Source organism: Ursus arctos, unplaced genomic scaffold (assembly GCF_023065955.2).
Source record: "Ursus arctos isolate Adak ecotype North America unplaced genomic scaffold, UrsArc2.0 scaffold_8, whole genome shotgun sequence".
Taxonomy (NCBI): Eukaryota; Metazoa; Chordata; class Mammalia; order Carnivora; family Ursidae; genus Ursus; species Ursus arctos.
Window position 1 is genome coordinate 12999004 of NW_026623100.1, and position 22393 is coordinate 13021396.

The window sequence follows — 22393 nt, forward strand, 5'->3', positions numbered from 1 at the left end:
ACTTACCCAATTGTAATGTAGTATAATCCTGAAAAGTTAACCACCACAGATAATCATATTTCGCTGGACAAAGCCTTAAAGTATTCCTAGGATCCAAGAACACATTTCACTGGTCCACCCACCCCCTAGCTGCCATGGAATGAGGACTTCCCCAGTGCAGAGTCTCTGGACTGATTCCTACAGATCAAAGATCCAGGAATGTGGGGACTGAGGGAAGGGAAGTGAGGAGCAGGAATAACAGGGTGGAGAAGCTTCTCTGCTAACCGGCTCATGGAGAAATGGTATCTCCTCTTGCTTTTCCCTAGTCTCTTTTCCCTGAAAGAAGAAAGAGATTTTACTGCTACAGGAGTAACTTTAAACTCCAAATTAAGGGGCACCTGGGTGGCGGCTCAGTTGGTGAAGCATTTGCCTTCAGCTCAGGTCATGATCTCAGGATCCTGGGATCCAGCCGGTGTCCGGGTTCTCTGCTCAGTGGGGAGTCTGCTTCTCCCTCGGTCTCTGCACTTCCCCCTACTCGTACACACACACTCTCTCAAATAAATAAATAAAATCTTAAAAAAAAAAAAACCTCCAAATTAAAGTCCACACACAGATATTTAAGGTAAAGTAAGATTCATCCTTATCCCAGAGGGACCAAGACTCGGGCTTCTCTTGGGCACTTAAATGGGAAGGTGGGTCCTACAAAGAAGAGCTGGATGGACCTGGACAGAAGCTGGGGTGAAGAAGTGAAATACACACTTGCTCTATACCATAATTTCACCCGTTGAACTTAATTTTACCTATATCAAACATAGTCACAGTGATTCTGGAGGCATATTTATAATCGTTAATCCGAAATCTTCATTGTATGCTTTTTAAGTATTTTTAGGTCCAGTAATAGTCAAGAAACAAAAACTTGCTTACTAGGGTAACATCTATTAGCAAATAATTCCAGAGCAAGACACAAATATTCACCACAGCACTTGAATACAGGGTACCCTTCCTTCCAGCACTTCCCTAACATCATCTAATCAATGGGAGGGGTGGGTGAATGGGGGTTGGTATCCCTTTCTGAACGTAGATTACATTGGCGTCTTTATTAAATCAGATAACTCTTCAAAAGCACAGGCAACCAAAAAAAAAAAAAATAGACAAATGGGACAACTCCAGACTGCACAATTTCCACACATCAAAAAAACAAAAAACAGAAAACAAAACAACAGAGTGGAAAGGCAACCTGTAGAATGGGAGAAAATAATTACAAGTCATGTATCTGATAAAGGGGTTAATATCTAGGATAGAAAAGGAACTTACGAACAAAACAGCTTCTTCATTCAGCAGAAAACATGCCAATTTCCTCCAGAGGGGGAATGACTTGAGTTTCCCAATTCTGGTTTGAAAAATCCCAGAGAAGCTCTCCTGGGCCCAACTCAGGTGTTTACTCTGAACCACTTCAAATGCTCAATATGAGGGACACCTGGGTGGCACAGTTGGTTAAGCATCTGACTGTTGATTTCGGCTCGGGTCATGATCTCGGGGTCATGAGATCGACCCCAAGTCCAGCTCTAGGCTGAGCAGGGAGCCTGCTTTAGATTCTCTCAGTCCCTCTCCCTCTGCCCGACCCCCACCTGTTCACCCCCCCCCATGTGGCATGTGTGCTCTCTCTCTAAAAAAAAAAATTTGAAAAAAGCTCAATATGAGGAGAATGCTTAAGTAAATTATGAGAAACCTGTATAGTGGAATATTATACAGTCATCAAGGTTATGTTTATGATGGATTTTTAAAAATTGAGATGGGAAATACATGTTACAATCAGAATGTTAATTAACTTCACAGTAAAATCTCAACTGTAAGAGGACAGATTAGAATGAAATACACCAAAATGTTTAGAAGTTCTTGCTTCTGGGGTGTGCTTCTTTCACCCTCTTCGTTTTTTCGGTATACTATTTTTTTCTACAAAAGCTTATATAACTTTGAAAAGAAGGGGAAAAAATGTGAAAACTCTGTCACTGTCTGGGCTGTTGTTAATAGCCTCCATCTGGACTTCCAGACTCCAAAACATCCTTCACACAGCTGCAAAAAATTATCTCACTGAAACTCAGGTCCAGTCATGGAACACCCCTATTTTAAAATCGTATTTGGGGGCGCCTGGGTGGCTCAGTTGTTTAAGCAACTGCCTTCAGCTCAGGTCATGATCCTGGAGTCCCGGGAGCAAGTCCCACATCCGGGATCCCTGCTCAGCGGTGAGTCCGCTTCTCCCTCTGACCCTCCCCCATCTCGTGCTCGCTCTCTCTCAAATAAATAAAATCTTTTAAAAAAAATAAAAATAAATAAAAAATAAATAAATTTGTATTTGGTTTCTCACAACCAACCCAGTAAAACCCAGGCTGCAAGATCCTTCAATGAAGCCCTGTCTACCCGCCCAGTTTGCTCTCCCACCATAGTCACACCAGACACTTTATATGCTCGCACCTCAATCATTCACAATTCCCCAAACACACTCTGCACACGTCTTTATTCTTCCGCACTGCTGTTTATTCCACCCAGCAAGCACCATAAAATTGTCTTCTCCTCTATTACCACCATTGAAATCCTTGAGTCTTTCAGGGGTGACCCAGTAGGGCAGCTCAAATCTTTATATATTCCTACCTTAAGAACAATTTTCATCTACCCAGGAAGGTCACTTACTTTGTCCAAATATGAAGCCTCAGGAGGCATAAGGGTAGAAAAGGGAACTCATCTGCTCAATGAGATCAGCGGAATCCACTGATTCACCTCTGAACCAATGCTGGTGACCAGGGCCGAGCCAGACAACTTTTACCTTCCTTCTTACCAGGCGTCTTTCTTCAACCTTCTATCGCAGTTATCCAAACAATTATACCTTTAAGATGCTAGTAGTGTGCCTGCACAGAGCAAGCAAATGGCAAAATGTTAGCTGCCACTTTTGTTATTCACATCAACAGGGCTTCCTAATTAATATACAGAGGGCTTCCAAAGTTCCAGAACTCCAGTTATTATAATTCATTACACTCTGTCCCACACCAGTTTGCGAACTTAGAGGCAGGCTAGCTCCAGGATATAGATGCTGGTTCAGTGGCAGGTGTACCAGCCTCCCTCGCAATCATCCTCTCTATTGAACTGCAGTCCCATTACATCCCTTTCCATGTGCAACTGTAGTCCGCTATGTCTTCAAAATGTGCCTAGACATTGGAAAGATTTTGTTCCCAAAGGTTTTAGGTCGTGAATGCCTTTTTTCTTTCCTTAAAAAAATTTTTTTGCTACATTTCTTGGAATGATCATTGTGTTTCTTTGTTCAAAGTTGCTGATCAGTAGCTTGCAGCATAATAATAAGCATGAAGCATTTATAATGTGTCAGGCACACATAATTTATGTTTTACATATATTTATTTCATTTCAAACTCATAAATTTCCCCTGCTTTACATTATCAGATACTGAGGCTTGGAGATACTGAGCGATTTACCCAGTGTGGAGAAGTGGCAACTTAGCCAGCGTGGCGAAGTCAGAACGGAAATCTAAGTCCATCTAAAGCCCACCCTCTTGAACATTACAGCATTACACCAAGCCACAGGGCAGAAGGGTGTAAGGAGAGTATCTCCTTCAATATTCAAGACATCTTGGGCCAGAGAGGCTGGGTCTACCGAGCATTCAAAATAGATCAAATACTGTACGCCCTGAAGATTTCAACAACCCTCTTTGGCATAATTACTTATTCTTAAGGTGTGATATTTTTGTACCTCTCTACAATAGCTTATAGCACTGGCTTTCTTTGGGTTATTATATTTAGTTGTGTGCATCTTTCTCAAGAGCAGGGATCTTGTCTTACGCACCTCTTTATTCCACTCTCTGCGTAGCAGTCTTGCATATAGTAATAACTCATGCTTGCTAGTGATTCGGAGAAAAAGTAAATGAAGTATCATGGAGATGCCTTTGCTTTATTAACTTATTAATAAATGATGCACTACTGCATAAACTCCGAAACAACTAAACAAGCAGAAGGTTGGCAAATACTAAATTCACAAATATTCTTTGCCTCTAGTAAATCACTAGAAAACAGCTCAGGACTATGTTTCACCCTCCATTCCCAGAGCGTTGCTACTGTGGAGAGAAAAGTGACTGAAGAGAGAGGGCATCCCTGGCATATAGTCCGGTACTCAGTAGAATACTTTTTTTTATTTTAATGCTTTTTTTATTATATTATGTTAGTCACCATACAGTACATCCCTTGTTTCTGATGTAAAAGTTCGATGATTCATTGGTTGCCTATAACACCCAGTGCACCGTGCAATACGTGCCCTCCTTACTACCCATCACCAGTCTATCCCATTCCCCCACCCCCCTCCCCTCTGAAGCCCTCAGTTTGTTTCTCAGAGTCCATAGTCTCAATACTTTTTAAGTAAAAGAACACTGCCAGCCCGGAGCTTTTACGTTCCAGGTTTGTCAGACGTGTCACCTCGTTCTCTCGCGTAGAGGATGAGGCATTGAGCGAGACTTGAAAAGGAACGCTGAGAACTACATTTCCCATGGTGCCCCTCTTCCGCACGCAACGCAGCCTGCGACGTCGCTCCCATGGCAACCCAAGAACCCGCACAATCCGGCAGGTCTGGGAGCTCGCTGGCGTCCTGATTTTAAGCTGACCCCAAACGCGGAGACCGCTACGCTGGGGCGATCGAGCCACGATGCTCAGGTATCCCCGCAGCCTTGCTTGCCCCTGGCTTACGCTCCCCTCGAGAGTCTGGCTTTCCCCTCTTTCCAGCCCCAGCCTGGAAGGGGCGGGGGAGGGAGGGCGGCTGGGGGTATATGTAGGGAGAGGAGCCCAGGCGGGACCTGCCTGTGGAAGCAAATTCTGGCTCTTTTCTGCTGCAACCCCTGCGTGGATGGTCCGGGATCCCTAGGAACTACCCTTGAGCATGTGGATTCGGCCACAAGCAAGTAGAAAAGTTCCCCAGGTAGGAAAGTAAGATTCTGAAAGATCATTAAACTCCAGCCATTCACTTAGTGAACATTTTTTGCAGGCCAAGGAATGTTCTAGAAGCAGGGGTTGAGGCAGCGAATTAGACCACAAAGCCGCCACCTCAGAGTTCTCTGCATCTCCCCTCCTAGGGGTTCAGGACAACAGTAAATAAGGGAAACTTGGGAAAGCTATGTGAAAAGTGTAAGATGACTTACACTTTGGGGGGGGGGTAAAATATATTTTAGCTCTTCAGTTCTGTGATGTCAATTTTAATTTCCTGCTCTCAAGATCACACCTAAACCTTCTCTGAACAGCTTATAAGGAGGCCAGGGAGAAAGAGGGGTTCTGGAGTCCATCACAGAGCAGGATAATCTGTTTTTCTCACCCTGTGGATCATGGCCTGATCTCTGTTGAGTTTATGAACCTTAATGTGAAAAGTCGTCAGCTTCCTTCCCGTCGTGGGATGATTGGTTACAGTTTTAAAGTCATGGTTATAGTTAACAAATTTCCACCAGGGGCACCTCCTGCTCTCCTCTCTGCTGGGAGTTTGGAAAGCAGATAATCACATTTTGAAAGAATGGTGTGTAAATATAGAGCAGACAAACCTGGACTGAGTTCCTGGGGGTTCACCTGTGAAATAAATGCATACATTTTAGTGCAAACATTTAGGGACACCTCTAATGGTCTTTTATAGCCTCTTTCTTCATCCCTGTTTCTTGAGTAATAATTATTAAAAGCTCTCAATAATTTTAGATAATTATATTAGGTCAAGGCCTAAATGAAATGAATTATCACATTTTAACAATCATGACAACCTTAAAAGGTTGGTATTCTTCTTTATTGGCATTTTAGAGATGAAGAAACAGAAATGAGCCTAGGAAAGAGCACAGAAGCTTGCATATATTAGGTGCTCAATAAATATTTGTTGAGGGGCGCCTGGGTAGCGCAGTCGTTAAGCGTCTGCCTTCCGCTCAGGGCGTGATCCCAGCGTTCTGGGATCGAGTTCCACATCGGGCTCCTCGGCTGGGAGCCTGCTTCTTCCTCTCCCACTCCCCTGCTGTGTTCCCTCTCTCGCTGTCTGTCTCTCTGTCACATAAATAAACAAAATCTTTAAATAAATAGATAGATAAATAATTAAATTAATTAATTCAATTAAATTAATTAATTCAATTAAAAAATAATTGAATTAATAAAAGAATGAAAAATCCAGAGAGGTTGGTGCAATTTGCCCAAGTTTGGTATATGTAGGAAGTAGTGATTCAGGCTTAGGACACATCAAATCTTGTCTGTATTTTTTTAGTTCAATACCCCATTTTTCATTTTGGCTTTAATTTAAAAAGATATAATCTTATTGTGAAAAAATACGTATGTTTGTAGAGAGATGAGTGGAAATTTCAAAATGTGATTTTAGATGATTTTTTTCCTTCATTATATTTTATATATTAAAACAGGGAATCTTGAGCCAGAAATATAATTTAAAAACAAAAACAAAGAACAATTTCAGAGAACAAAGATTGTTTGGTATGCTGGTTTTGCATGCTCCCCATTTTCCTAGATGGTGGTGGTTTTTAAGTTGTAGATTTCCAAAATTCTTTGTACATTCGTGTGCATGTCTGAGAAACTAACACATCCAGCTTTCAGCCTTGGCTGCAAGTCCCAAAATAAGGCAACCTCGAATCCTAGTGACAGTGGCTCTGCTTATCATTTTCAGCTTTCTTCTATGAACCAGGACAAAGAAAATGATTAATCCTAAGTTTTTTCAGCTTATTGTCCCCCAGGAAATAATGTTGATTTGTTTTATGAATTTAACTGAAATAAAATTTCTCTGAGCTTGAAATAAATATTGGAAAGGATTCCCTTTGATTCTCTCAATTTGGTTTTTCTGCCTCTCCTAGTGAAACTCTCTGGGAAATTGCAAAAGCCGAAGTGGAAAACCGTGGAAGTAGTGGAGGTGAAGGTGATGGACTTGAAATTGGAGAAAAATCTGTTTTCTTCATTGGCAGTAAAAATGGGGTAATGCATTTTTTTCCTACTTTTTTGTCCCCAAGTATTATGATGATTTAACAACCAGTGGTAAAATTCATTGTATTCCTTTGGTAAAAATTTGGATACTTCAACTCTTTAGCCAGATAACCAGTCTCTGGCCTGCTGGTTACCTTGGAGCTGGTTGTGCCCTGTATGAGGGTGGCCTGCGCATGGGTGAGCGGGGACTAAATTCTAGCCTGGGCACCACTTTTGTCAGGTGGTGTGCTCTGACCTGGGCCACAGCAGCCCCGAGGAAGGAGCACTTGTTTCAAATGAGACGACCTGGCAGAGGAGTCCTCTTTCCCCAAAGCACCGTAGATGCTAATCCGATGGATGGCCGTAGGTTCTGGTAACTTGTACAACTGAAACAAGCATGTAGATAACAGAAACAGGAACCGGATAGAGTATGATACGTTTACCCTTCACTTATCTTAACTAGAGTCACAGAAACTGAAGGAAACCTGGAGATACTCTCGTCTTCTACTCTGGGGTCCAGGGAGGTATGTGTTAGGGCCAGCGAGCTCTAGAAATGTGTGCAGAATTGTGCGTCATTGTGTATCAGTGTGTTTTTATGGGAAATTAAGTTCTCCCAGCAGTGTAGCACCTTCAAAAAGGTTACATAAGAGCCACTGTAAACGGTGGTTGTATAGTTTAGGTTTGACTCTCTCTAGCAACAGGGGCGTTGTCTTCCACAAGGCAGCCTGGCTCCACTTTCCTTAATTTCTAGTTAACAAGAAAACCTGAGTTTCATTGTAACTTCCAGTGCTCCTAATTCTGACCTGTAAAAGTAATCAAATACGTGGTGTTCCTAATTCCAAGATCCGAATTCTGACTTGAAACGGTATAGGGATAAATCTGATTTTTCTTCTGCTTTTTAAATCTTCAGATTTTTTTAAATTGCCCTGTGAATAACGGCAACCACTTTATCTCCCTGAGTCTGTTTCAGCTTTAGTATCTTCGTTTCTTTCGGTCATGCCGTCTGTATCATGGGTTCCGTATCAGTCATGGATTTTCTGTCATGATTTTAGTAACTCTCACTGGAATTATACTAATGTGTAATTCTCAGGAGGGAGCAGGACTTTGGAGGTTTTGCTGAACTGCAGTAGACTAGAAGAAGGTCTGCCAGCTTCTCTTTTTCCAGATGCTGTGCTCCTGTTACTGTATAAAAAAATCTAGTGATCACATAACCCTGTTCACTGATGTCGAGCTTGAGATCTTTTTCATATATGCTGTTTTGTCCTTAATTTTCTTAGATCGGGCCCTTTGTTACAGTCTGTTTGTATTTTTAATTACTTTTATTAAAGTTATTCGCATACATGGTTTAAAAGTGCATAAAGTAAATTACCAGACTTCTCCACATTGTTCAGGTCTCTCCTTAAAGCAGCCTTTTTAATATCTTTTACTGTGTTTTTTTAAATAATTTACTTCTTTATTTATGAAATAGCTTATAGGCTATTTTTAAACTTAAAATGTTAGACATTATCTGTTGAATTTTTGATAATAGAAGAGTATTTAGTTCTAGCTCTTTTTTTAATGATTTTTTTTATTTTTAAGTAGCCTCTGCACCTAACATGGGGCTCAGACTTACACCCCGGAGATCAGGAGTTGCATGCTCTGCAACTGGGCCAGCCAGGCGCCCCAGTTCTGTTTCTTTTAAATGCTCATTTCTAGCCCTCCTCTGCAACCTGGTTGTTATAATTTGGGGCCAAGTCAATATTCAGTGTTAATTTATTATTTCTAAAATTTGTTTGCTGCTGAGCCAAATGGATTACTTTCTTTTTCTTTCTTTCCTTTTTTTTATTTTATTTTTTTTAAGATTTTATTTATTTGACAGAGAGCACAAGCAGGGGGAGCAGCAGCAGGAGAGAGAGAAGTAGGCTCTCTGCTGAGCAGGGAGCCCGGTGCAGGGATCAATCCCAGGACCCTGCGATCATGACCTGAGCTGAAGGCAGACACTTAACCAACTGAGCCACCCAGGCGCCCCTCTTTTTTTTTTTTTTTTTAAAGAGATTTTGTTTGTCTATTTGAGAGAGAGAGAGGACCGTGGACAGGGTCCTGGAGAGAGCATCCCAGGACCCTGAAACCATGACCCAAGCTGAAGTCAGACACTTAACTGACTAAGCCACCTGGGTGCCCCTCTTTTTTTTTTTTTTTATGATTTTATTTATTAGAGTGCATGTGCACAGTCAGCGGTGGGGGGCAGAGGGAGAGGGAGACAGAAAATCTCAAACAGACTGCACCCCCAGCACGGAGCCCGACTTGGGGCTCTGTCTCATGATCCCGAAACCCTGGCCCGAGCCAAAGTCGAGAGCTGGATGCTCAACCAGCAGAGCCACCAAGGCGCCCCTGCTTCCCTTTTCTTGAATAACTTTTTCGGAAGTTTAAAAATGCCGTGTTTTTTTGTTTGCTTTTATGTGTACCTTAGTTTTTATACGCATTAGTCATTTGTTGCTGCTGAATACATTACTCTAAAACATAGCAGCTTTTAAAACAGCAAACATCATCTCACCTGGTTTATGAGGGCCAGGAATCTGAGAGCAGCTTAGTTACGTGGTTCTGGCTCAGGGTCTTTCACGAAGCTGTAGTCAAGATGTCCTCTGGGACTGAAGTCATTTCACAGCTCAGCTAAACTGGAGAATGGGTTTCCAAGCTTGTCGACATGGTTGCTGGCAAGAGGCCTCCGTTCCTTGATGACCGTTGGCCAGGCTTCAGTTCTTCACATACACGCCTCTCCATAGGGCTGCTGACAACATGGCAGCTCACTTCCCCCAGAGCAAGAGATCCAGAAGCAGGAGGGAGCCTCGGAGAGAAGCTGCAGCCTTTAAAACCTAATCTCGGAAGTGACATGCCATCACTTCTGCCATAAGCTATGGATCACAAAGACCGCCTCTGGCACAGCGTGAGGGACCACACCTGGGTGTGAAGACCAGCAAGCGGGATCACCCGGGACCATCCTTGAAGCTGGCTCCCCAGCTACGTATTGCTAATTCTTTCCACAGTCCCCTCCAGGCATTCGATATAATCTGCATCTAGGCAGTTCTATCAGATCATCTGAAAGGTCCCCCCTCCAGCCAGAGTCCTGCCACCTCTTAACCCACTGTGCTCGTCTGTACCATGGTTCACAGGAGCGACTGCATCGTTACCATCCTTCCCCAGCGTCTTGGGAATTCCCTTTGGCTCTTTCTTGAGTTGGAACATGTTTCCTGGATCCTGTGTCTTCCCTGTTCTTGGTTTACTCACTTATCTTGATGGAGCACATTCTTTTGTAGTTTCCTGGGAAAGCGTTACATAGGAAGTAAAATTTATGAGACCCTGCATGTCTAAAAATTCCTTTATTTTCCCTCACTCTGGGGAATGTTTATCTGGGTATAGAATCCTACATTAGAATGAGTCATTTAACCTCTCTCTGACCCTAGTTTCTGTCTGAGTCTGGATTGTTTCCTTTAGAAGTGACAGAAAACTGAATTCAAACTGATGTAGGCACTTTTTTGAATAGTTGCTATCCTCTTCACTATGACACTTTATCTGTATCTGTATTCCTCTAGCGATGTGTACATGAGATATCATATATGAATTCTTTTCATACGGCCAGGCAACAGTCTAATTACCATCACAACATTACATCTGTTCTGCTCTGTATTTTTTTTTTTTTAAAGATTTTGTTTTTATTTATTCGACAGAGATAGAGACAGCCAGCGAGAGAGGGAACACAAGCAGGGGGAGTGGGAGAGGAAGAAGCAGGCTCATAGCGGAGGAGCCTGATGTGGGGCTCGATCCCATAACGCCGGGATCACGCCCTGAGCCGAAGGCAGCCGCTTAACCGCTGTGCCACCCAGGCGCCCCCTGCTCTGTATTTTTATCCAAATGCATTCTTCATGCATGTTTGTAAATTTCCATATAAATACACAAAGTGTGCTGTATTTTCTCTCCCCCTCTTTATTCCTTTACACCAATATATTGTACTCATAAGTCTCATGCCACAAGTTTCGGTAATTCACACGAGGTCGTTTTACTTCTCTGTGACAATACTGCACTTACTATTCCCCTCACTGTTGTGTATCTGTCACTCTAAATATTCTTTCCAGGCCTTGTCTCAGCTGTTTTCTCTTGTGAATTACTTGGACCCTTTTCCATTATTGTCTTTGAATTTTTCTTAATGTGAAACCTAAATGACATCTCAGTTTATTCAGACTTTTTTCTCTCATTCTCTCCACTCTCATTTAGTTTGTCAGGTCCCTAGGCATGGTCTTATCCTCTTGACATAGGTTTCCTTTCTTATCAAGTGATAAATCATTCCAGTATCTTAGGGTATGGGCCAGAAAACTTAGTCATTGATGAGCCTTTTACTTCCCAGAGCTTCCGTTCTCATCCCAGACCTCATCCTCTAGGTAGAAGAAAAGTGGGAAGGAAATGACTTGAGTTCTAAATTTTTCCCTTTCCACTTTTCCACAGTATATAATCTGGTTGTGAGAAGATGCTTCCCAGGGTTCCTAAAGAGAGAACAGATACTAGTTACACGTCTTCCACACACATCTTGGTCACGGCACCCTCTTCTACTGAGCTTGAAGATGACATCTAATCTGTAGCATTTCAGGAAGTTGTTGGAACTTGAGATAAAATTGGTTTGTCATCTCTGGCTCTGGTAATGTTATTTATCACCACAGTTAGAAGAGGTCAGCCAAAATCCATGGGTTGACGTACGCACTGGTGTAGCATACCCTTCAGATCAACAGCTGATTTCATGTGGAATACCACATTAGGTCACTTGAGGACTTAAGAATTGTGCACCATAAGGAGGAAGTTAATTAAATAATTGTGGGGGTGCCTGGATGGCTCAGTCAGTTGAGCATCTGCCTTTGGCTCAAGTCATTCCAGGGTCCTGGGATTGAGCCCCACGTCAGGCTGTCTGCCCAGCGGGGAGTCTGCTTCTCCCTCTCCCTCTGCCTGCAGCTTCCCCTGCTTGTGCTGTCTGTCTGCCTCTCTCTCTCTCTTTCTCACATGAATGAATGAATGAATGAATGAATGAATGAATGAAAAAGAAATAATTTTGATTACCATATGAACATTCTGACTGAAACATGTGATTGAAAAATATTCAGATGAAAGAATGTTAACATGAAATAAATCTTTTATTGTCTAATGTTATAACTACATTTAAAAAATAGTACTTAGACATTTTACTCAAATTCATGGTCATGGAGCCATTGAACTTGAAGTTGGTAAACTAACTTTGTACTTAGCTAATACCGTGTTTAGCAGGAATCAGAAAGTACTTATTGATCTAGGAAAAATTATATGATGAAACAAAATTTTTAAAAAACATGTTAACTTGTTTTTTATTTCATAATTTGAAAACATTCAGGTCTTCTACTTCATTTGAGTATAAAAGCCAGGGTTCATTTAAATAAGTAAGAAAAAATAAGTAAGTAGATATCTAAGCATCTAAGTTAATAAGTCGGTATTTTAATAATAATCTCGTTTTGGATTCAGTGACTTTTAGGATTATTATTTAAGGAGTAATTGGATTATGTAGATGGTGTTTGTCGCAGGGTTATCTGCTACTGTGGGAAGCATGGGGAAAATATAGCAGCCCATCCCCAGGACCACTGATTGGTAGGAAGAGGCCTCTTCCCCACTCATTGTAAGTTTCTGTTTTATTTAGCCAAGGAGGCAGAAAGGTTTTGGTAGGGGCCATACAGAGCAAGAACAGATGTGTCGTGTCTTCGTGCAGCTGTGCTTGACCCACAGCAGCTCTTGCCAGGAAGGCAGAACTGCTGGGGACACTGTCTGAAAAAGGCCAAGGCTTGCAGATCCAAGATGCTGGAATTTATGTGGCATCATAGTTCATTTCTATTTGGGCTTCCTGTTACTCTACTTTTGTGCTTCATGCTACCACGTAAGGGCATGTTGACAAGGAAACTTTCTGGAACTATGCTCTGCATCAGCGAGGCTCCATCTCTGCCAGGTGATGTCAGTGGCCAGGTAGCCAGAGCCGCCACTCTGTCTTGGGCTGTGTCCTGAAAGCGCCCCCCCACCAGCAGCCAGACATCCACCATTGGGAGATATTATATAGAACACTAACATTATATGTATTGGGGAGAAATGTTATACAACCATAAAAGAGTTGTTAGTAATAAAAGGAAAGAATATAATAATTGAAAAAATCAGGACAGAAATTTTATATATGGTATGATCGCAACTCTGTAAAAATGCAGAGATGAATAGAAATATGTGTGATAAAATTTTAGTCACCAAGTGTTTTTAATTTGTTTTTAATTTCTGTATTTTACAAAGTGTTTTTTTCTTATTGGCCCGCTTTTTAAAATCTGAACTTAATTGTTTAAATAAAATTTTCATAGGGATCACTTGTATTTTAAAATATTAACCCAACTATAGTATATAAACATGTCATTTCATGAGTTTGCTGTCGTGAGGAAAGTGCTTTTTGCATCGGTACAGGACTTTTCCGATTTCCTACTTACTGCCATGTAGATACAGACATGGATTTTTTTAAAAATGAGTAAATAACTAGTACTAGTCTTACGTACAAGTAAATTTCTATTACAAAAAGTATTCTGTATCAGAAGCTACTTCCGTATCTTTAAGGTGGCTTATCCCAGTAGCGCTGATTACTGACCGACACCAGCACACACGTGCTCACACCTGGAACGTCCCACCAGCACCCCCACTAGTCACTCTCTGTAACGGTTGTTCTAGACTTTGTTGTTGTGACAGCCCATTCCTGTTTTATTTGTTGTTTGTGAAACCACCCTTTCTTAAAAATAGTAGAATGTGGCTTATTCAAGCTGGATTTTTCTTTATTTTCATTTATGTAAATCAAAACGAATTTTGCTCTTGAAGATTGGCCAACTCTCTTGACGTAGGTAGAACTTTTGAGGATATTGTTCTTTAGAGTATCTGATTCTGTGCTTTATGCAGAACAATATTTTGAAAAATAAAGAGAAGCGAGCAATTAATGCTTCTGTTGTTCAGCTAATAGTAGTCAGCCTTTACCAAAGAAACGAACTGCCTCACCGCCTTCTCTCCCTCTCCCCCATACTTCTCTTCATCCATCCAGTAGACATCTATTGAACACGTTCTGTGTGCCAGGCATCCTGCCCAACTCTGGGGAAACAGAAATGAAAGACGTGTGCCCTGCTGTGCGGGAACTTAGGTGCCAGGACTTGTATGACATCGCAGGAGACCAGTGCTGTGATGGAAACAAGGGCTCTTAACTCAGCCCAAGAGGCTGGAAGACTGGGAAAGCCTCCTTAAGAGAGAGTGATGTCCAGGGCTTGGAGAGCAGGAAGTAAGGAAAGACGTAATTCAGGGGGGAAGAGGGTCAAGTGGGTATTCTGAGGAGAGAGTCAAGAAAAATGAAACAGTTGTATGAAACAGCTGTTAGAACAAATGGGAGAGAGAGCGTACTAGACAGATGTGACAGGATTGCCCGTCATTGCTGACTGCTGTTTTGATGATGGGGATTAAGAATTTAGGTGACACCATTCTGCACAGCATGTATAATTTTTCGCCGTCATCACTCACTGGCATGGGTACATGCATGGAGGAGAAGGGAAGGTGACTGAGTTTAGCAGGATTGGTTTTTGCCAGGTGGGTGTAGTACAGAGCTGGAAAGCTTGGGGAGGGGGTGATCTTTGCAAGGATGACTGTAATGATAAACTATGGACTGTAAGATGGAAAAGGAGAGATGTGGAGTTAGGAGGGAGCTGATGGAGAAGGAGAAATGTTGATGGGTCAGTGGACTTTTGAGGCCTCTGACTAAGGCCAAAGAGTTGTTACTGTGGGGATTCCTGAAGAAGTAGTTGGAGAATGTGTTTGTGTGTGTGATTTTGGAAGTAATATAGTTTCCAGTGGTGAAATGATTCAAGATGGAACCTTGGAAGTGATGTATGTCAGAAGTAGAGTGAAAGAAAGTCTCTGAGGAGGCAAAGGCACTGAGAGGTCAGCGCGGTAGGTGGGTTGCCCTTGCCTACGTGGGTGTGAAGTTAACAAGACTAATGACAGTAGCTGAGAGAGAAAGGGCGACTGTGAGCCGAGGAGATGACAAAACCCATCACAGTAGACTGGTACAGGCCTCGAAGGCTTTTGCAAAAGGAGGGAAGTAGAATAATTATTTAAAGGTGGCAAGGGGCGGGGCACATGGGTGGCTCCGTCAGTTGGGTTATGGGATCGATCTGTTAGTTCCGTGCCCCTCTGCCCACTCATGCTCATACTCCCTCTCTCTCTCTCTCTCTCTCTCTCAAATAAATAAATCTTTGGAAAAAAAAAAAAAAGGTGGCATTGGGGAGCAAGGAGAGCCCTGAAGTACGTAGGGTGGTAGAAGAGAATAGCCTCCTTTAACAAGACTGCAGGGGAAGTGGTCCAGAGGCAGCCGTATTTTAGGTAAGGCCTACAGGGGGAGAGAACATTCCGAAGAAGTTGAGGTTACTGGGGAGTTTGCTAGTCATGGAGGTGGAGCTATAGAGTGGAAAGACTTTGGAAGAAGGGAAGGGATTGATTGTGCCAGATGAAGGGATGCATAGAGGGTTGTGGAATTAGAGCTTCCGGGATAACGGGTCAGAGAAAAAGACTGGACTTCCGATGTCCCTGAGGTAACGGGAGGAAAGATAGGATTGATTTTGATAGTCTCTGAGTGAACTTGTATTAGGTCAGTGGTTATTGAACCAAGAAAATCGGGGGTCTGTGCATCCACTCTCAGAGGGCAGTAGTTTACTAGTGATTTTTTAAAATTTGGATCATATTTTAATGATAGTCTAAAAGTTTATTTCAGTGCCCAGAGTTGAGTTTATGTTTATTCGGAATTGCCACCAAGTAGTACTATACATTTACATGAAATTATAACCAAAATTTAAATCAACACTATAGAACCATGAGAATTTGAGAAAATTGGCTAATTATGTCTTAAGATTCCTTGCAATTCATTGTGATTCTATGCATTTTTGTGCATAGAATGCATTCGTTCTTAGGTCGTCTCCCCCTCCCTGCACGGGGTATGTTCCGAGACCCCTGGTGGATATCTGAAACTGCAGATAGTACTGAACATGGTGTATAGTATGTTTTTTCCTATAATACCCACCTATGATAAAATTTATAAGTTAGGCATAGTAAGAGGTTAACAACCATTACTAAAAATAAAACAGTTATACCAGTATAATACAAGTTATAATTCAAGTGTATAACAGTATACTATAATACAAGCTCTTTCTCACACTCAGAATATCTTACTGTACTGTGTTCACCCTTCTTGTGATAATGAGAGATGATAAAATGCCCACGTGGTGAGATGAAGTGAGGGAAATGACGTAGGCACTGTGACATAGCGTTGGCTGCTGGGACCTGATGATGGTATGTCAGAAGGAGGGTCATCTGCTTCCGGACATCCACCGGGTAACAAAGTGTGGAAAGCAAAATCGTGGAAAAGAGGAGATTGCTGTACTGTAGTCTTCATTTATTTACAACTTTTCAAATATACTACATGTGATACATGGTCAACGTAGGAAAATTAGAAAATCCCGATTTTTCTTTTAAAAAATAAATTTCCAGGGCGCCTGGGTGGCTCCGTTGGTTAAGCATCTGCCTTTGGCTCAGGTCATGATCCCAGGGTCCTGGGATGGAGCCACATGTCAGGCTCTCTGCTAAGCAGGGAGTCTGCTTCTCCCTCTGCCCCTGTTCATGCTCTTTCTGTCTCTCAAATAAATAAATAAAATCTTTATAAATAAATAACCTGCAATCCATCACCTAGAAACATTACCGTTAGCTTAGTGCTATCCCTCTGGATCTGTTTGTGTGTTTCTGTGCCTCTCTCTCAATCTATTTATGTGTATGTATGTACGTATGTATGTATATCTCAAAGAAGCAGGAAAAGATATTTTAAAAACTGAAAACAGGGTTGTGCTAATCTATTATAAATGTTTTACCAGGTCAGTAAGTATGTTCCTGTATCATCATTCCTAATAGCTGCATGTTATTCCATTTAAGGATTGTCATAACTAATTTAGCCAGTCCCCTATTTGGAGACATTTAGGTGGTTTCTAATTTTTCACTTTGATGTAATACCTGCCAATAAACTTCCTTCAATAATTTACATTTTTGGTCCTATTTCAATTATTTATGTTTCCAATTATTTAAAAAACTCATTCAATTTGATCATATCCCAGATACATATTGTAATTTATTTGTGATCATCTTTTTTTGGTAAAAAAAAAATTACAGGGTTTTAGGAAAAAACATATCTAGTCAAATGTTCTGTGTTATTGTCAGTCCAGGATTTTCCAAACTCTTTTCCTTGGAACCCAAAGTCGCCTTCCACTAGAGCTTCCCCTGCTGCTCCTCGTGTCTGTTTTCTTGTAAGAGGTTTTTTTTTTTTTAAGTTTTACTATTTAAAAAAAAAATCAGTGATTAAGCCACTGAGCCAATCCCTAAGATGTGAGGTTAAGTTTCATGATTAGTGGCAGAGATGACCAGAACCTTTATTTTCTGACTCCTAACAAGAAACTTAAATAAGTTCATTCTCTACAAATAAAACAACAAACAAAAAACACTCTAACCCAGTATCTGGTTTGCTTACTTTGAACATATTTGCAGCATGTCCTTTATTTGTATGTTATCTTTCTTCTTTATTTCCACTTCAACAATTGGAATTAAAACATTTTAGAAGACACTAATCATCTGCTTAACCAGTAATTAGCATTGATGAATAGAGGGAAAATTTCAGACAGCTGCCAAGTTGACCACTAAAGTGAGGTATGATTTGCTAGTATTTGTCATCTGCAGGACTTTGTAATTATAATAATAGCAGTGTAGTTACACCGTGATGGAAAGTTGACAGTTAACTTTTTCCACTTATCAAACTTAGGAACAATTCTGAAAGTTTGTAGTTTCCAGGTAATTTATCATTCAAGTGATTAAAAAGCTATTTTTGGCCACAATTATGAACAATAACAAAATTTTACATGTGGATGACATTAACACAGTATTCTTTCTTTTTTAATTTCCAGGGAAAGACTACTATTATTCTAAGGTGTCTTGACAGGTAAGTGTTATGTTAACCTTTAGACTACATTTTCTGTTTATTCTAGTTGTACAGGGCAAGTTAGATTCTAAAGGACATACAGAAGGAGAACAATTTTGAGGCCCTAACAATAACTTAATTCTTAGTGAATCCTTAGTGTGGCCTTTAAGATCTTCTTTAAGGACAAAAAACAACAGTAAGAAAAAAAAAATACACACGGGATTAGTGCTGAATTTTTCCTGTTTGGGGAAGAAATGAACATAACTGTGATACTACTTACTTTTTGGCTTTGCTACTCTGATATTTTGCCTAGTCCATGATTATCTGAACATTACTTATAATCTTTAAATTGCTCATGGGAACATTTTTGAAGCACGGTGTTGGTCCTCAAACTGTACTTTTTACCAGTTGTTTTTTATACTTCCTAACCTTCTCTATGGCCATCAGATGAAGATTTGGGATTATGATCAGTGGACATTGCAGGAAACTGTAAAGGAAAGTCTGTAACTGATTTTAGAAGCTATCCCTTCATTCCAATACCTGTTTCTTATAACTTCTCCAAAAACATCAGCATAGATGGAACTTTGTCTCAAGGTCACATTAAAGAAACATCATCCATTGGAAAAATACTATTAAAGAATTCAAATAATAGAATCCTGACCTTGTGTAATTCCTCTCACCAACAAAATCTTTTCTTAGAAGAACCATCCATAGTGACACCGGCATCATCTTTCCATCCCCAGGAATCTGGCTCTTTTTCGACCATATGTGTTTCTTTCTACAGATAGTCATCTGACACAACATCAGCTTGGATGAAATACGACACTGAACTGAATTTCGGTTCCTTGATAGTCTACTTAGAAAAAAAGACAGTTCTGCCTCTTATATGTTAAATATCAGAGCTGATAAATTTTGTCTTAAAAGTAGCATTTTGTTTCATAAAAGAAAATTAGTATCTTTTAGGAACTATAACCAAACATTTTACTATATATGTATCAAAAAAAGATACATGTAGGGATGATATGCAAAATATTTAATAAAGATAAATATGCAAATTGCAAATTTAAAAATGATTTATCTTTGTTCTTCAAGTTAAAGAAGCTATATACCAATACTATTCAGCCTTAAAAAGGAATAACATTCTGACGCGTGCTACCACATGGATGAACCTTGAGGCCATTATGCTGAGTGAAATAAGTCGCAAAAAGACAAATGCTGTGTGATTCCACTTCTGAGAGGTGCCTCAGAGCAGTCAGATTCACAGAAACAGAAAGTAGAATGGTGTTTGCCAGGGTCTGGAGGGAGGGGGGAAGTAGTTATCATTTAGTGGGTATAGAGTGACAGGTGTGCAAGATGAAGAAGTTCTAGAGTCTGTGCAGCGGCGTGAATATACGTACCGTTACGGAACTGTACGCTTCAAAATGGTTAAGAACATTTATGTTACATGTTTTTTACCACAATAAAAAATGAAATAAGTAAGTAGCTATATACCATAAAATTGCTTACCAAGCAATAGAAGGCGCAGTGTAAATACCTCATCGAGCATTTGTCCGTTTTTGGACTTGTCGATGATGTCACGTGTTCGTTTGCAGCCTCACTGGTTAAATGATGCCCGTGTTTGAGCCGTGAGTTACGACGGAGAGTTACACTCAAGTCTTGCACTGGTGCCTCCAGTGAACGGATAATCATTAGATTCGCAGCTCCCCACGTCAGGGCCGAGCACACACCTGGTATCCGTGCTTCCCACGCGCCCTGAACGCCGAGAGCCGTGCCCTGACACCCCCGCCCCGCGGCCACACTGCCTTCTCCGCTCGCCCCGACGGCGCCGTGGGGGCTGCCCGTGCAGCCGTGCCTAACGTCCTCGCAGGGGGTTTTGCAAAGGCCTGCTTACTTTTTATATAAAGTTTTTATCCGTTTTACCTCCGTGCCATTCCACAAAGTAGCTTCTCTACTAACAGCACTAAGTTTTTAAAAGGAAGCAAAAGTGAACTGGGTAATGCGACAGCGTGAGAAACCCCGTGATGGTAATGCCGTCTGTCTGTGTCGTGCAGGGACGAGCCTCCAAAACCAACCCTAGCTTTGGAGTATACGTACGGGAGAAGAGCGAGAGGACATAATATAGTGAGTGTCTGTAAGTGACATTGCTATGCCTGTGGGCGGAGAAGTAACGAGGGCGACTTTGTTTGATAGTTTCGTCGTCTCCATAATCAGTAAGCATATCCGGCTGTACGCTTCGTAGCTGCGGGCTTCTAAGCTTCCCGTGCACCTCAGCGGACGCGGAGCCAGCCCAGACTGTGAAGATAATTTCGCCTTCTTGTTGGCTGTGCCTTAAAATGCTAGAATAAGGTTCCTTTGTAACTTTTTTGTATTTTGGACATATTTATATTAATTGTGTTCATGTGACTTCTTCTTCTTTCAAGTGGGAGTAATATTGTTACATCCTGTCTCCCCAAAAAATCTGCTAAAAATATGAGTTTGACCTGTAGAATATTTCTGAAAATATACGATTCAAGATCCAAATTATTGGCATTTTGGGGGCGCCTGGGTGGCTCAGTGGTTAAGCATCTGCCTTCGGCTCAGGTCATGATCCCAGTGTCCTGGGATCGAGCCCCAGGTCTTGCTCCCCACGTGGTGGGGAGTCTCCTTCTCCCTCTGCCCCTGACCCTACTTGTGCTCTCTCTCTCTCTCTGTCTCTTTCCCTCTCTCTCAAATAAATAAATAAAATCTTAAAAAATTATTAGCATTCTTACAAATATATCTTGAAGTTAGTAATACTACTTGAGACCAGAGGCCATAATTGATTATAATCCTATTTTCCCTTGTTCGAGCGTCTACTCAGGAAAGTTGGAGATATTCAGGCAGAAGGAGAGTTTATGGTGTATGTTAGAAGGATAAAAAAATCTGAAATAGAATCCTCATTTGGAGTTCTCACATGAAAAGAGGTGATTTCTTATAGAGAGTTAGGTGTGTGGAAGAACAGTCATAGAAGGCCCCGCTTCTCCTGTAACAGGCAAATTTTTATAGATTGATCTGGTCCAAATGTTTGATCATTAGACAGGGTGTAAGAGTTAAAACTGCCTGTTGCTAGATTCACCAGTGAAAGTTTGTTATTAAGACTATGAGATTTAAAAGAAAAGAAATAATAAAGAAATAATATAGTGAGATGCAGGAAAACTATTTTGTGACTCACGTGAGTTCTGCTGTGTGTGAAGACATAGAAACGGGATTGTCCTTTTCATTGGAAACTCTGAAACGGCTTTCATAGCTTCACTTTTGAGAAGAGCTCTAACAACTCCCCTTCATCAAATTGTGACTCAGGGGAGATTTTCCAGTGAAAAATTATTTCCACCATAAACATTAGTGATAGATATTAACAGCAAATATTCAAATATCAATAGCAAAACAATCTTAGTGATTATGAGATGATAATTTGTCAAAAATAGACTCATCTAAAACTTGCTTTAATGACTATCTGTCTCTTCCAGGTTAATGGCAAATTTATATAAATACTCATGTGATTTTTTTTTTTCCGCTAAACTTTGTGTTGGCAAGTTGGGCTTTTCCATATTCATTCTGGAAGATTCATGTCTTTCTCAGATTTAAGTTCCCTAAGAGTTCCAAATGGAAGCACTGTGTCAGCTCCTCACACAGTCACGTCACGAAGTCTCCCCAGCAGCAGGGAGGAAGCAGAGAAGCCATTGGTTAGCAGTCGAAGAAGGCTGTCAGGGAACAGGTGCTCTTATTCCTAAGCTGCATGGCTGCCTCCCCCACAGTCCCCCAGTGCTTAGTCCTCTAAGAAGAGCATCGGTTGTTCAGTGTCTTCTTGTTCCCCACCTACCATGTGAACGTTTCATCCGTGTTTTTTGGAATAGGTGTTTCGGTGCATTTTGAGGGATGGGATAGAGAAAGAGGAAGGTGTTGACTGCCAAGAAAGGGTTTATTGAGGACTACAGTATTTTGTAGCCATAATTATTACTGGCTGATGCTAATAAAGTTAAGTATTTAAAAATCAAACAAAGATATTTTTTAATATGAAAAATACCGGTTTTTTCAGCCAAAAGATATTGCTCACTTTTGGGAACTAGGCGGAGGGACCTCTTTATTGGACTTAATCAGCATCCCAATCACAAGTGATACCTTACGGTAAGTGAGCCGGATCCAGAAACCGTTGTCAGTAAGTACCCAGTAGCGTCCCCAGGATGAACATGAGTGCGCTTTTGGGAATCAGAATTTGGGGGGGGCAGTTCTATGTTCTGAAGGTTTACATTCTTTTCCTTTCTGTGCGCTTAAAGTGTAATGCTTTCGAAGAGATGTTAAAAGAACCAGGGTTTGGGCTGTGCTGACAGCTGGCATTCCAACTGGTAACTTATTTTGCAAGCCTGCA

At 41.2% G+C, this 22393-nt stretch overlaps 1 protein-coding gene across 5 annotated transcripts in view; it reads left to right on the forward strand.

Annotated features, from left to right (window-relative positions):
- The first annotated feature begins 4549 nt into the window (after window positions 1-4549).
- The window catches only part of DYNC2LI1 (dynein cytoplasmic 2 light intermediate chain 1), a 57364-nt gene continuing 39520 nt past the window's right edge, over window positions 4550-22393 (forward strand). For 3 of the 5 annotated variants that reach the window (XM_057309295.1, XM_026486881.4, XM_057309294.1), the window contains exons 1-5: window positions 4553-4685; window positions 6848-6965; window positions 17996-18030; window positions 20061-20130; window positions 22064-22152. In XM_057309295.1, the coding sequence (XP_057165278.1) occupies window positions 4678-4685; window positions 6848-6965; window positions 17996-18030; window positions 20061-20130; window positions 22064-22152 (320 nt within the window). In that variant the 5' untranslated portion in view covers window positions 4553-4677. Of the gene's footprint in view, window positions 4686-6847; window positions 6966-17995; window positions 18031-20060; window positions 20131-22063; window positions 22153-22393 lie in introns of all 5 variants that reach the window. The other 2 variants (XM_057309293.1, XM_026486859.4) reach the window with 2 other exon arrangements.